The 13,700-nt window shown below is 42.1% G+C and overlaps 1 protein-coding gene across 1 annotated transcript in view; it reads right to left on the reverse strand.

Annotated features, from left to right (window-relative positions):
- The window catches only part of DOCK3 (dedicator of cytokinesis 3), a gene marked incomplete at its 5' end in the record, with an annotated part of 323,062 nt that overhangs the window by 17,643 nt on the left and 291,719 nt on the right, over window positions 1-13,700 (reverse strand). Inside the window, 2 exons of the mRNA XM_015424016.1 lie at window positions 1,220-1,372; window positions 12,821-12,902. Of these exons, the coding sequence (XP_015279502.1) occupies window positions 1,220-1,372; window positions 12,821-12,902 (235 nt within the window). The remainder of the gene's footprint in view (window positions 1-1,219; window positions 1,373-12,820; window positions 12,903-13,700) is intronic.

Genomic DNA, 13,700 nt, shown 5'->3' on the forward strand with positions numbered 1-13,700 from the left:
CACTGAGGTAGAGAAAGATTTGAAATTTTTCTTTTAATTTGCCTCCCATGAAATTTCTGGATAATTTGAGCAAAGGAGTCAAGAAACAACAGTGTTCTGAAACTTATCAGAATTGAAAGCATAAGTAAATATGACAGTGAGTGTTTAAAAACAGTTTAAAATTGAGAGGTTTTTTGCCATTTCATATCTTATAATCTGTGAGTGATCTATTGTCAGTGGAAGATGCTGTTGTTTTACATAGTGACGTAAAACAAGACAGCAGCTCAGAAAGATAGATTTCCCATGGCTGTGAGTGCTGAATTTATGAAAAGGTATGCGCGACTACTTAGTGGTGCTCCTCTTCCCCAAAAACATATAGTCCCTACAGGCGAAAACCCTAAGGCAGTATACTAACATATATTCATTTTCATTGCAGTTATCACCTTTATTCCATTTACTAATGATTAACTCAGTCTTTTATCACATAATACCTGTAGCAGTTTGCCATGTATGAACTGGACTGAGATAAAGGGTGTGTGTGGTAATGTGTTTAAGTACAAATAATTCTACTGATTGCCAGCAGTTTGTGGGAAAAGAATGAAATAAGCATAAACACTTATCTCTGTCATTTAATAGGAAGAAAACTATCATGACTGACATAGTAGTCATACATATAATTTAGGCAGGAAGAATGGCCTCAGAATCACTTCTTGAATGTTAAGACAAGCCTGCACCTCAGAAGTGAATGTTTATTGACCCTCTTTCCAAAGTTATTACTCCCATGTGTGATAGTTTAAGGGAAAGTAGCTGAAGATTGTAGATTATAACCTCAAAGTACTTTCTTATCAGTTTTGACCACAGAGGAGACAAAAATACCAAGGAGGTCTTTACAACTGCATTGATTTTCAAGAAGGGGCCAATAAGAATACTTTATATTAGACAGAGATGTGGCTGGCTGCAAAGGTATAGTAATTGGAAGAAGTGTTTTTATGTCTCTATCAGACTGTGAATATTGAAAGGTATATTAATAATTCCAGTAAATCAAGGTTTTACTATAACTTTTTAAATCACTGTGTGATCTGCCAGAGGAAATTAGGGACAGTGAAATGTATTGGTGTGGTGTACTTGCTGACGGATGGGTCTCAAGGCATTCCATCACAGTTGGTGACTAACTTTGTTGTCAATCTCAACAGAAAAGCCAAGGACTAAATGGGTCATGGAGACTGATCTATCCTCTCACCTCTAGAGGTGGTCCCTCCAGGACAGAGATGAGGCACATTGGTGGGGGCAGTGTGGGGAAGCTTGCACTGCTGCCGCCCATGCTGAATCTGTTCTGTGGATAAATAGAGGGCTTCAGCCTCCAGTGTTGTCAATCCAGCACCTTTCATCAGCACTAAATTAAAAAGAATATAAATAAATATAAAAGGACTGAAGCATAATGGCAGAGCTAGGCATGTGAAATTTTGCACAGCACCTTGCTGTAGTGCCAATGCTTATCAATCTCTCATTTTTGTAAATATAAAATTCATTAAAAGTACACAAAAATGAATAAATAAAAAATAAAACCCATCTTTTCCCCAATACCATGAAGCTTCTTTTCTGCTACACAATTTCATTCCAGGTGGAGATTTTACAATACAATAATTTGCACACTGAGTTAGAGAAAGATTTGGAATTTTTCTTTTAATTTGCCTCCCATGAAATTTCTGGATAATTTGAGCAAAGGAGTCAAGAAACAACAGTGTTCTGAAACTTATCAGAATTGAAAGCATAAGTAAATATGACAGTGAGAGTTTAAAAACAGTCTAAAATTGAGAGTTTTTTTGCCATTTCATATCTTATAATCTGTGAGTGATCTATTGTCAGTGGAAGATGCTGTTGTTTTTACATAGTGATGTAAAACAAGACAACAGCTCAGAAAGATAGATTTCCCATGGCTGTGAGTGCTGAATTTATGAAAAGGTATGCGCGACTACCTAGTGGTGCTCCTCTTCCCCTAAAACATATACTCCCTACAGACGAAAACCCTAAGGCATTATACTAACATATCTTCATTTTCATTGCAGTTATCACCTTTATTCCATTTACTAATGATTAACTCAGTCTTTTATCACATAATACCTGTAGCAGTTTGCCATGTATGAACTGGACTGAGATAAAGGGTGTGTGTGGTAATGTGTTTAAGTACAAATAATTCTACTGATTGCCAGCAGTTTGTGGGAAAAGAATGAAATAAGCATAAACACTTATCTCTGTCATTTAATAGGAAGAAAACTATCATGACTGACATAGTAGTCATACATATAATTTAGGCAGGAAGAATGGCTTCAGAATCACTTCTTGAATGTTAAGACACAAAGGCCTGCACCTCAGAAGTGAATGTTCATCGACCCTCTTTCCAAAGTTATTACTCTCATGTGTGATAGTTTGAGGGAAAGTAGCTGAAGATTGTAGGTTATTATAACCTCAAAGTACTTCCTTATCAGTTTTGACCACAGAGGAGATAAAAATACCAAGGAGGTCTTTACAACTGCATGTTCAGCAGAAACTGTAGAAAGGTAGAATGGGATATATCTTTTTAAATTAGAGCAGAGGCTATTAAAAAGCAATGTCTGAAGTCTCAGAAGGGAAAAGAAATAGAGGGACAGGAGTCTGGAAGTGCTAGAGCTCAATAGTAGACTGAAGAGCCCTCCTGCCGAAGCATACTTTGGCTGAAGCAAAAAGGTTAATTCTATAGTGCCTAGTAAATATGTGCAAAGAGGAATTCATCACTGCTGTACGTTACTGAAACCACAAGATCTGATTGTTCAGGAAGTCATTGCCCCCAGAGAGAGAGAGAGAGAGAGAGACAGACAGAGAGAGAGCGTCCCTGGGGCGATGCTGTCAACAGCCAAACAGATCTCAGCAATACATACTCTAAGCTTTCAGAGGGTATTGGAAGCCCCGCTGCCCCTTGGTCTAAAGGGAAACATCTTCTAAAAGGTTAAATGCTTTTTGAGGTAAGCCTTAAGGACATTTCTGTCTAAGAATACCAGGTCTGTTCTTAGCATGGCTGAGAAAATGTTGTTTGAGTCAGTAACTTTATGTGAAGATACAGTTGGAGTCTGATGAGGTCTGTAACAAGGGATGTCTCAGCTACTTGAGGCCAATCAATGTGACATCTGAATGTTCCTGATAAGAACGTAAGAAGACCCAGCCCTGCTGGATCAGACCAGTAGTCCATCTAGTCTAGCATCCTGTTTCACACAGTAACCAACCAGTTACTGGAGGGCCAACAAAAGGGCATAGAAGCCAAGGCCTTCCTCTCATGTTGCTTCCTGGCACTGGTATTGAGAGTTTTAATGTCTCTGAATGAGATGGTTCTCTTTGCCTGATCCTGTGCTGAGCACTCTTGACAATAGTAGAAATAGGGGAGAAAGCACTCAGGTGCTCTTTTGGCAAGAGACATTGTGCAGTTGCCCATATTGAGAATTCTGCTGTCCCTGGTCCTGGGGAAAAACCTTGGGGCACTGGCATCATTTGGGGAGCCAAATGGATCAGTTGTGGGTTTCCAAAGCAAAGATTTAGCTGTTTGAATACTTTCTTGTGAAGACATGACTCATCTGGGTCCAGAGCCCTTCTCCTTAGGCAATCTGCCTGGATGTTATACACTGACACTGTGACACTCTCTGCCCACTCTGAGAAGAGGTCTGCCTCTCTCATCATCACTGAAGGTCAGAAGTCTCCAGAAAGACAGTGCTGCAGTTTTGTCTGTGAGTATGATTTACATTTATCACCTGGAAAAGGTGTTGAAATTCATGGCAGGCAAGGCAGGTCGCTCTGAACTCTAGAAGAGGGATGCTGAGGCTTGCCTCCTGAGAAGATTTCAGCCACTGTGTCTGTGTCACCTTGTTCAGAAAGCAAGTTCCTCAACTGCTGGGAAGCACTGGTTGTCAATACGATCCAAAGAGGCAAAGCAGTATCCTTACTTGCACATGCTAAGTGCTCAGCCACCAGACCAGGGAAGAGTCGAAACTGTCTGGAACTTGCATCAAACAGTCCTCCCTGGCCAAAATGACATGGTGATAAGGCTGATGGAAACACTGCAGAGGACAAAGATGGAATGACAGAAACCAGCATGTCTGTCAACTGTGAGAGGAGACTAAGGTGAGAGACAAGAGTTCTCCTGCTCTTGTACCTCCAAGCTGATGAACATCCTCCCTCTGTCCTTAGACAGGAACACCTTGGAAACAGGCATCGACCACCACATTCCAATGTAGACTGTATTGCTCTGGAATCAACTGGTTTTTCCTGTTGATTGCAAAGCCATGATCTGGGGCATTCTATGCCAACACAATGAATGGGGGTTGCCTCATAGTCATGTAGTTTGTTGAAATTTTGTAGGTTTGCTGAAATGTATGTACAGACAGTATAAATGTATGCTTATTCTCATTGCCACAGCTTGAGATGAGCTCTATCTGCAGTAGTCTTTAAAGCTTCATGTTGAAGCTCAACACCACTTGGAAAAATGTAGACAATTGTCACAAGAATCCTGGAAAACATCCTCAGCAATGTGGTAAGCCCAAATGGAAATGCATGTTGCTGAGAGTACCACCCCTGGTAAAAGACCCAATGAATTTGTGCCGAAAAACTGATGGGGATGTGCAGATATGCATCAGTGAGGTCGATGGGGCAAGTGATGCTCTGTCGGGGCAAGTGATGCTCTGTCTTCTTGGTGCTTGGGGGGGCCAATAGCTTCTAATGTCCTGACCCCACTGGTGGACCTCCTGATGGCACCTGGTATTTTTGGCCACTGTGTGACAGAGTGTTGGACTAGATGGGCCTTTGGCCTGATCCAACATTGGCGTCTCTTATGTTCTTATGAATGTCAGGAATTTTCATGGATAAACTACACAGAGGATGGAGGAGTCTTTAATTTGAAATGGTAGATCTCAAGCTACCTTTTTGAAGTTTAGGATGGCTTTTGGTCACTTTTTTAAGGTGAGAAAAAGGTGCCAGTAGATGCTTGTTTTCCTCTCCAGTTTTGTGGCTCTTATATTGACCAGTCTTTGATTCTAATGTCAGGAATTTCCATGGATAAACTACACAGATGGAGGACTCTTTAATTTGAAATGGTAGATCTCAAGTTACCTTTTTGAAGTTTAGGATGGCTTTTGGTCACTTTTTTAAGGTGAGAGAAAGGTGCCAGTAGATGCTTGTTTTCCTCTCCAGTTTTGTGGCTCTTATATTGACCAGTCTTTGATTCTTACTGCCATGAGACAGCATTTTGTTGCTTTTGCAGAGCAAGGGGAGACTAAGAATCTGTTTTAAGGCACTTGCCTGACCTGGACGCTGTGACACAAGACTGAAGTCCAGTAACCAACCCCTGATGCATACTGTGGCACATGAAGTCAGAAGGATTTTTGGCAGTTCCCTTAGAAGGTAAGTGGAAGGCACATTTTGCCAGAAATGTGAGTCAGATGTGGAGTTCTTATAAACTTTGAAAGATCTGAATAGTTTGGATGGCCTATTCTGGTACTAGAACTGGTGGAAATGGAAGCTATCTCCCCTGTCTTGCCTTTAAGGGCCACTTATGAAAACATGGTAGCTCCTGTATTTGGACTTTCCTCCCCTCTTCTACTGCAGCTTTATGGAGGCACTCATCAAAGAGGTAGCCCCTGGAAACCTGAAGATGTAAGAATGGACTTGGTGGACATTACTTCATCCCAAGGTCTCAGCCATATAGACCTCCTAGTCACCATAAATATGACTGTGGTCCTGCCGGCATTTACGGTTGCCAGCTCTGGGCTGGGAAATTCCTGAGGATTTGGGAGTGGAGCCTGGGGAGGGGAGGGACCTCAGCAGGGTGCAATGCTACACAGTTCACTCTTGAAAGCAGCCATTTTCTCCAGGGGAATAAATGCCTTTAGTCTGGAGATCAGTTGTCATTCCAGGTGATCTCCAGGCCCCTCGTAGAGGTGGCAACCCTTCAACATACTGCAGGGTATTTGTGGCACTGCCTGCTTGGAAGTCAGCTGCTGTAGCACGTAACTGAGAGTGATTCTAAAAGCCGTTCCTTCTGGAGACAAGTGAAGATAGCTCTGGCCACCAAGAAAGAGGTGGACATGATACTATTGTCTCTGTAGCTCTGTGGAAAAAGATCCCTGTCTTGTGATTGGTCTCTTTCCTGTGTAGAACATTTCTTTCAGGAGTCAGACAGGAACCCTTTGCTAGGATGGCAACCAATTCGCCAACTGCTGGGAGCAAAAATCCTTATAGCCTTTTACAAAGGGATACAGTCTCTCCAAAGTCCTGCTAGGTCTCACTAGTCTTTCTGGCTTCGGCCAGGAAGCACAAAAACTCAGGGACATGTCCTTGAGACTTGGGACATGGGTATGGCCATCTGTACTCTGGCTGTTGTAAGCATGAATTCAGATTATTTTGGAGCATCTTCTTTGAGTTTCTGATTAGAAAGCATAGGGCCTTTCTGCATTTGCCTGCCACTCCAGATGTTATCAGTGTTCGAGTCGAGGCAATTTAAGTCCACGGCAAAGCAGCATCCAAATAACCTGAGGCAACAACAGGCTGAAACCGGGCTGACCACTGAAGGGAGGTAACGTAATGCAGAATGGGGGAAAAAACAGGAATAAAAAGAAGGCTGAACTCTACTTTAGTGCAGAATGGGGGGGGGGCTTGGATTAAAAAGAAGGTTGAATTCAATTTTATTGCAGAATTGCTTGGAGGACACTACGGTGAACATGAATTAAAAGGAGAGTGCGGAAAGGGCCACAGTCTGTAGATACAGAGCTGACAGCACCTTAGGTATGAATTCAGTGAGGAGTGAGGAAGAAAAGAACAAGTGGGTATGGCATTCTTTTGAGAGTCTGATCACATCAATCAAATGCGTACTTCAGATCTGGGAGAGGGTGATTTGTTCCTTCAATGGTTTGTGTGGCAACACCCACACAGAAGTCTGAGGTCTCTTGGATGCAATGCTGCCTCTAAGCTGTGGAGTCTTGAGAGCAAAAATTCTACTTTGTGAGCTACTGGCATTAAAGCTGTGAGTCAGCGATTTGGCTACTGCATGGATTAGTTTGCTCTGGAGCCATCCTTCCTGAGCCAAGACAAAAATCTGTGAGCTGGAGGCTAAAAAACTGTGAGCTAGCTCACACTAACTCAGCTTAGAGGGAACACTGCTTGGATGGTTTGGTTACCATGAAAAGATTAGGAGCAGGTTCCGCCCCCAACCCCGCATCTAAGAAGCTTTGAACAAATGCTGCTGTTTAGACCTTGAGGAAACTTGGTGGTCACAGCCAGGGAGAAAGTGAGTACCTTGCTGGGCAGGCAACAGCTGTCTCAGCAGGGTGAGGGAAGGGCTAGTGTTCTGGGTGGTATGTCCAAACCCAGTAAAGAAAGAATAACATTCTGTCTCAGAGACTGATGGGATTACAGGGGAGAAGCAGATCGGGAGGGGGCAGTGCTTGCTCCTGAGCGGTCTCCTTTGTACCAGTTGGGGGTTGAAAATCTACTCATGAGCCTGAGCAGGTGACTAATTCATAAGAATCTGTGACTTTTCAGCAGGTTTTTTTTTAGCTAAAGGCTAAAGTTTTCTTCACAGCAAACTTAGGAAGAACAAACAAAAGCTGTTTTAGTGGTTCACAAATGAAACAGGCTCAAGCCTCCCTGTTGGCAGAAGACAAATTTCTTGTGAACCCTGTAGAAGAAATCCTTCCCACTGTCCAGCCAGCAGCCCAGAACTTGAGGAGTCTAAACACAGACTAGGTACAATGTGTGTGTGTGTGATAAAGAGTTGCTCTGACTTTGTAGAGAAACCCTCAAGGACAATGGCCTCTATAAACAGGAAGGGGGCAGAAAGAGAAAAGGACCAAATGGAGCCATAGCTACATCACTAACCCATTATATCACTCTTTCTTTGTTGTGGCAAGCCAAGCAAGGTGAGCCCTATCCCCCACTACTGCATGGAGAGGGCAAGAGCTAAATCATCTCAGTGGATAGAAACGAGGCAGGAGGAAGAGCACTCCTTACCCAGTAGACCCTGCCCAAAGGCAGAATGCCATATATAGCCCAGGGGAAACCCCCAAAAGCTTTCAAGCCAGGGAACAAGAGGACTGCAGCCATGTGAGGGCTGAGGGGCAAAGTCCATCAAAAAGTATGCCTGCAGACACATGGGAGATCAAGAGAGGCAGGGAGCCAGGTTATAACTTTCACCCTATTTTGCATACATAAAAGACAGCCTCAGCATACTGACTTCCAATTCTTATGAGCAAAACAGACTGACACTTTTTATGCTCACTCTGTGCTCCAACACTACCACAGAAGAGGCTGGCAGCAGATGGGCTGATGCTATAAGGCTTGGCCACAATAAAGATACAGGACTCATCCCTGGATCATTCTCCAAATGAAGAAAAAAGGTACAAGAGAGACAAGGAACAGCTGTGAAGCTGTCTTAGTCTCACTTCAGAGCAAACGCTCCAGCTCACACTAACAGCACTAAGATCTTCTTTCTTCTGTCTTCTCTTCATGTTAAATCCTGACTTGCAGAAAAGGCAAGGCCCCTGTAAAAGGAAGTAGCATGCAGACAAGGGTGAACCTGTGTCTGTTCACCGCAACGGGACAATGAAGACTGGCTTTACAGGGGATAGGAGATGCCTCCTAGCCCAGCCCTGGGCCAATTTTTCTTCTTCAAAGAGAACCTGCTTCCTAGTGTACAGAGAGCAGAGCACCTCCATGATTTGGATTACTTAAGGATGACAATTAGGGAGAAAGTAAAACCGATTTTCCAGCTCACAGGAGTTATGATCAAGTCCCTCTGGTTCACTAGAAGTTCCTGTAGCAGTTATGACCATTTTTGTTGTTTTAGCTATAAAGCCATCACAATATAAATCAGCAGTTAAAAGCTACAGACCTCCAAAATGGAGGGGGGAAATCAAATTAAAAATAAATACCCACTAGCACAGTTTTCAGATATAAGTAGCAAAGTTAAATGTGTGAGGATTTGTTTCAAATATAAGATTAGAATACATTTTTATCTTTCCATCTCCCCCATGGACATCAGTATGAGTGTCGGCCGATGCCTGAACCTGAAATGGAGAGTGGTATCATACATGTACATTCAAAGTTTCATTTAATATCACAATGCTTTATCTTTTTCCTGGCCTGCTTGAAAATGCATATAGAGGTGGGATCAAACTTGAAATGTAAAATTATGTTCTCGACATGCATATCAAGTTTCCTTCCAATATTTCAATGTTCAAAAGAAGAAGAGTTAGTTTTATACCCCGCTCTTCACTACCTGAAAGAGACTCAGGGCAGCTTACAATCACCTTCCCCTTCCTCTCCCCACAACAGACACCCTGTGAGGTAGGTGGGGCTGAGAGAGTTCTGAGAGAACTGTGACTGACCCAAAGTCACCCAGCTGGCTGCATGTGGGGGAGTGGGGAGCCAAACCTGGTTCTCCAGATTAGAGTCCACCGGTCTTAACCACTACACCAAGCTGGCTCTCGGGATTTTGAATTATAAACAGAAAGACTAAGAACATGAAGCAGGCAAGTTATACCAAAGGGATGTTTGGCTGGAGTAAAAAGTGTCCCATGATTTTTCTGAACACATTTTCACATCAGATTTATGCTGGGTGCCTCAGAGAGTCGGGAGAAAAATTGATCTATTCCATCTTGATTCTCCAAGTAGCTTTGTGCTCTGTGCAAAGTGGTACAAGAGGTCAAAGAACTTCAAGGCCAGTACCTCTCTCTTTTTTAAAAAAAAGTCCTTTTCAAGGGCTGTTGTTTAGATGCTTATAGCCCAACTGACTTTTTGCTTGCTGGACAGTAAAGTCAATCTCTAAGGAAAGGATGACTTTTCATTTATTATAACTCAATAGGTTAGTAGCTGCAGCAGAGGCAACATTTCACTCTTAGGTCCACCTGTAAGAGAAATTCTCAGTAGCAACTGCACAGAAATGCAGACACCAAAACCTTATCTAAAATAAAGCAGCATGGGTGAGTGGCAACACTGATGGTCTCTGCATATTTGATGATGACTATGTCCTGCAGAAAAGGCAAATGAAACAGTCACCTGTGGTAGGCCTTTAATTCCACAACAAATACACTTCTAGAAAATCACTCGCTTTGCTATACACTGAGTTTAGCCAGGTTAGGAACATCATGGTCTCCCCAATTCACAGCAACAACTACTAGTCAAGAGGGTGCATATGTGGAGGAAGTGTGTCTGCCAAGCTTCTTGGCTTCTGCCAGACCTTTAGAATCTTCCCATATTCAGGTCCCCATGACCACATTCTCCCAAAAGTAGGCCCACACAGACTCATTAATAAATGTTCAATAAACACGGAGACATGAATGAGCTGGTAGGTATTGTTCATTTGGATTTCCAGGAGGCTTTTGACAAAACCCCTCAGCAAAGACTCCTGAACAAACTTCAGAGTCATGGGATAAGAGGACAAGTCCTCTTTTGGATTGGATATTGGCTACAAATAGGAAGCAGAGAGTAGGAGCAAATGGTCAGTTCTCGCAATGGAGGGATATGAGCAGTAGGGTCCCTCAGGGATCTGTACTGGGACTGGTGCTTTTCAACTTGTCCATAAATGTCCTGGAGTTAGGGGTAAGTAGTGAGGAAGACAAGTTTGCAGATGACTCCAAATTATTTAGGGTGGTTAAGACAATGTAATGGAATGGGCATTATAACGGCTAATGTGGTTCAATGTGAGCAAGTGTAAAGTGATGCATATTGGGGCAAAAAATCCCAACTTCACATATACACTGATGGGATCTGAGCTGGAAGCAACAGACCAAGAAAGGGACATTGGGATGATAGTGGATAGCTTGATGAAAAAGTTGACCCAGTGTGCGGTTGCTGTGAAAAAAAGGCAAATTCCATGCTGGCCATATTTAAAACAGGAATAGAGAATAAAACTGTTGCCATCATACTGCCCTTCTACAAATCTATGGTGAGACCACACTTGGAATATCGTGTTCAATTCTGGTCACTGCACCTGAAAAAGGATATTGTAGAGCTTGAAAAGGTGCAGAAAAGAGGAGCCAGAATGATCAGGAGGCTACAGCAGCTGCCTTTAGGGCTGTTCAGCCTAAAAAAAAGTTGAGTAAAGGCAGACATGATAGAGGTTTATAACATTATGCATAGCATGGAGAGAGTGGACAGGGAGAACACTTTTCTCCCTCTTCTATAATACTAGAATTTGGGGACAGCCACTGAAGTTGAAGGGTGGGAGATTCAGGAGAGACAAAAGGAATTATTTCTTCACAAAGTGCATAGTTAATTTGTAGAACTTGATGCCACAGGATGTGGTCATGGCTACCAACCTGGAAGGCTTTAAAAGCAGAGATGACAAATTCATGTAGGACTGGGCTGTTAATAACAACTAATCATGATGGATATCTACTCCTTCCAGTACCACAAGTAGTATACCTCCTTAAATCAGTTGCTGGGGAACACAGGCAGGATGATGCTGTTGCAGTCTTCCTGTTTGCGAGCTTCCTAGAGGTACAAAATGCTGGACTAGATGGACCTTTGGGCTGATCCTTTTCTTATGTTCTTATTAAAGAAAACCAGATATCTTCCTTTATGATAAGAATTCTGTTGCAGGGTTATTGCATTTTCCTAGCACCTAGGCAACATTGTTTTGTTACTAAGAAAATGTAATTCTCCCCTGAGCCACTGCTGTCAATAAAGCTGTGCGGAATGTGGTTCCATTAAGTGTCTCTACCCTCTAGTTGCTGTTGCTTGTGAGCATCAATGGTGATTATCCACTTGTACACTTTGTGAACAATTTTTTTTAAAAAATCACATTGATATGTGCTTCTGCACTGCATTACTGGTACTCCAGTACAGAACCGCTAGACATTTATAATTATTGTTACTGAAATAATAACTTATAATGATTAAAACGTTTTAATTTTAATTGATGCCAGATTCTTAGTCTGGCTCTTTTAACTTTGGCAGCTTTGAGGAATCTAGTCAGTTTTAGCTCTTGAGTGTATTTGTTTTTTGAAGTCTGACCACTTCCCATCCTATGTTTTTCTATGCATTTATAAAGCCATGAGTCTGAGAGCATTAACACAGCTATCCCGCGTCAAAGCAATGCTATCCATTTACTGAGTCTCACTTCCTCGTCTGCTGCATCTGGAAGGGACTTCACATATTTGTCAGTCAACCCCACAGAGAACAAATTGAAGTGTAACATTTATAAGCTATCAGAGAGTACTGATACCAGTTTTGAGTCTTTGAAGTCCCAACTAGTTTTAAAGATAGAAAATTATAGATAGCAAAAGCTATTCTATGTCCCCCCCGGTTCACTCACCTATGCAAAGAAGACCCATCTTGTACATCTTATTTCATCCAGTTTAGTTTCATGCTACCCATTCTTTTAACTCCTTTGTCCTGATTAATTTTCAACCTCATGTTGTTATTCTTAGGTTGTTTCTCTTGGAACTTAAACAAATTCATGTATGTATAAGTGGACAGGCTGAAAGTTTGGTGGGTACGCTAGAGACAAATGGTTCAACTACTTAAAAAAAATACACCAAAGGGATCAGAGATGATGACATGCTATGTGGGATCATTATAAAAGGAAACTTTGGTGGGTACACTAGAGACAAATGGTTCAACTGCTTAAAAGAAATATACCAAAGGGATCAGAAATGATATGCTATGTGGGATCATTATAAAAGGAAACTTGGAATAATTTGCTTTTGTAATAATGAAACTATTCCATGTGTCAAGAGAAGAAACACAGTACAATCAAGAATACTGAAGAAGAAACATCATGGCTATTTCAGGAGCTTCATGTAAGGAGCTACCTACTTCTTACCTCGTGCACTAGAAGGAGCAGAGTTAATCATCTGTGATGGAGCAGAATGGGTAGAACTCAGGCTTGAGGTGGAAGGACTGGCCTATGAAGAAAACAAACAACAGTTCTGATATTAGCAATTCTGGTATTTAGAGTTAAGGATCACTAGATATGAATAAGTTAGCAAAGGAAATGACTGAGGGAACCTGGGCTTTACAAATGCATCTGCTTCATATCAGTATGCTAATTGTATTTTATGAATTCTTGTAGGCTGCCCTGAGCCCACCTTGGCGGGGAGGATGGAATATATATCAAATCAGATCAAATAAATAAATAAATAAATAAAAGCATGACAGTTTCAATTCATATATTTTTTTATCGAAACTTGCAAACTTAAGGTGCTGCTGACTGAAGACTTTTCCCACTGTTCAAAAGTTTGCGGTCCCATAGTTTAATGCTTAAAGTGATTATCTGTACAGTCACACATTTAGGCCAAAGCATAGAACCTTCAAAAGCTTTAAGCAGAAAAGAGGCTTTCTATGCAGGCACACACATGTGTGCAAGCCAGCCGCAGAAAAGATTTTCAAAGCTTTCTAGTATACTAGGAGCATCTCTCTTCCCTCTGGCTCTTTCCCACCGAAACGATCATATGACCAGGAAGAGGGATGCTACTCCCTCAGTTCTCTTCATGCCACCACTGGAGACCTCAAGACTGAGATTCCAGAGAGTTCACAGTGGGGCAGGAGGGAGGGATAGATGCGTGCCTGCACAGAAAACCACTCAATGAACAACAGTTACAGGTAAGTGCAACCCTGTTTTCATCACCATGGCTTTTGTGCAGTCTCACACTGGGAGATTAGCAAGCTCACTGAGTGAAGGAGTTGGGTGTGAAGCTCCCAAA

This window comes from Gekko japonicus, unplaced genomic scaffold, assembly GCF_001447785.1.
Source record: "Gekko japonicus isolate JY-2015 unplaced genomic scaffold, Gekko_japonicus_V1.1 scaffold477, whole genome shotgun sequence".
NCBI classification, from domain to species: Eukaryota; Metazoa; Chordata; class Lepidosauria; order Squamata; family Gekkonidae; genus Gekko; species Gekko japonicus.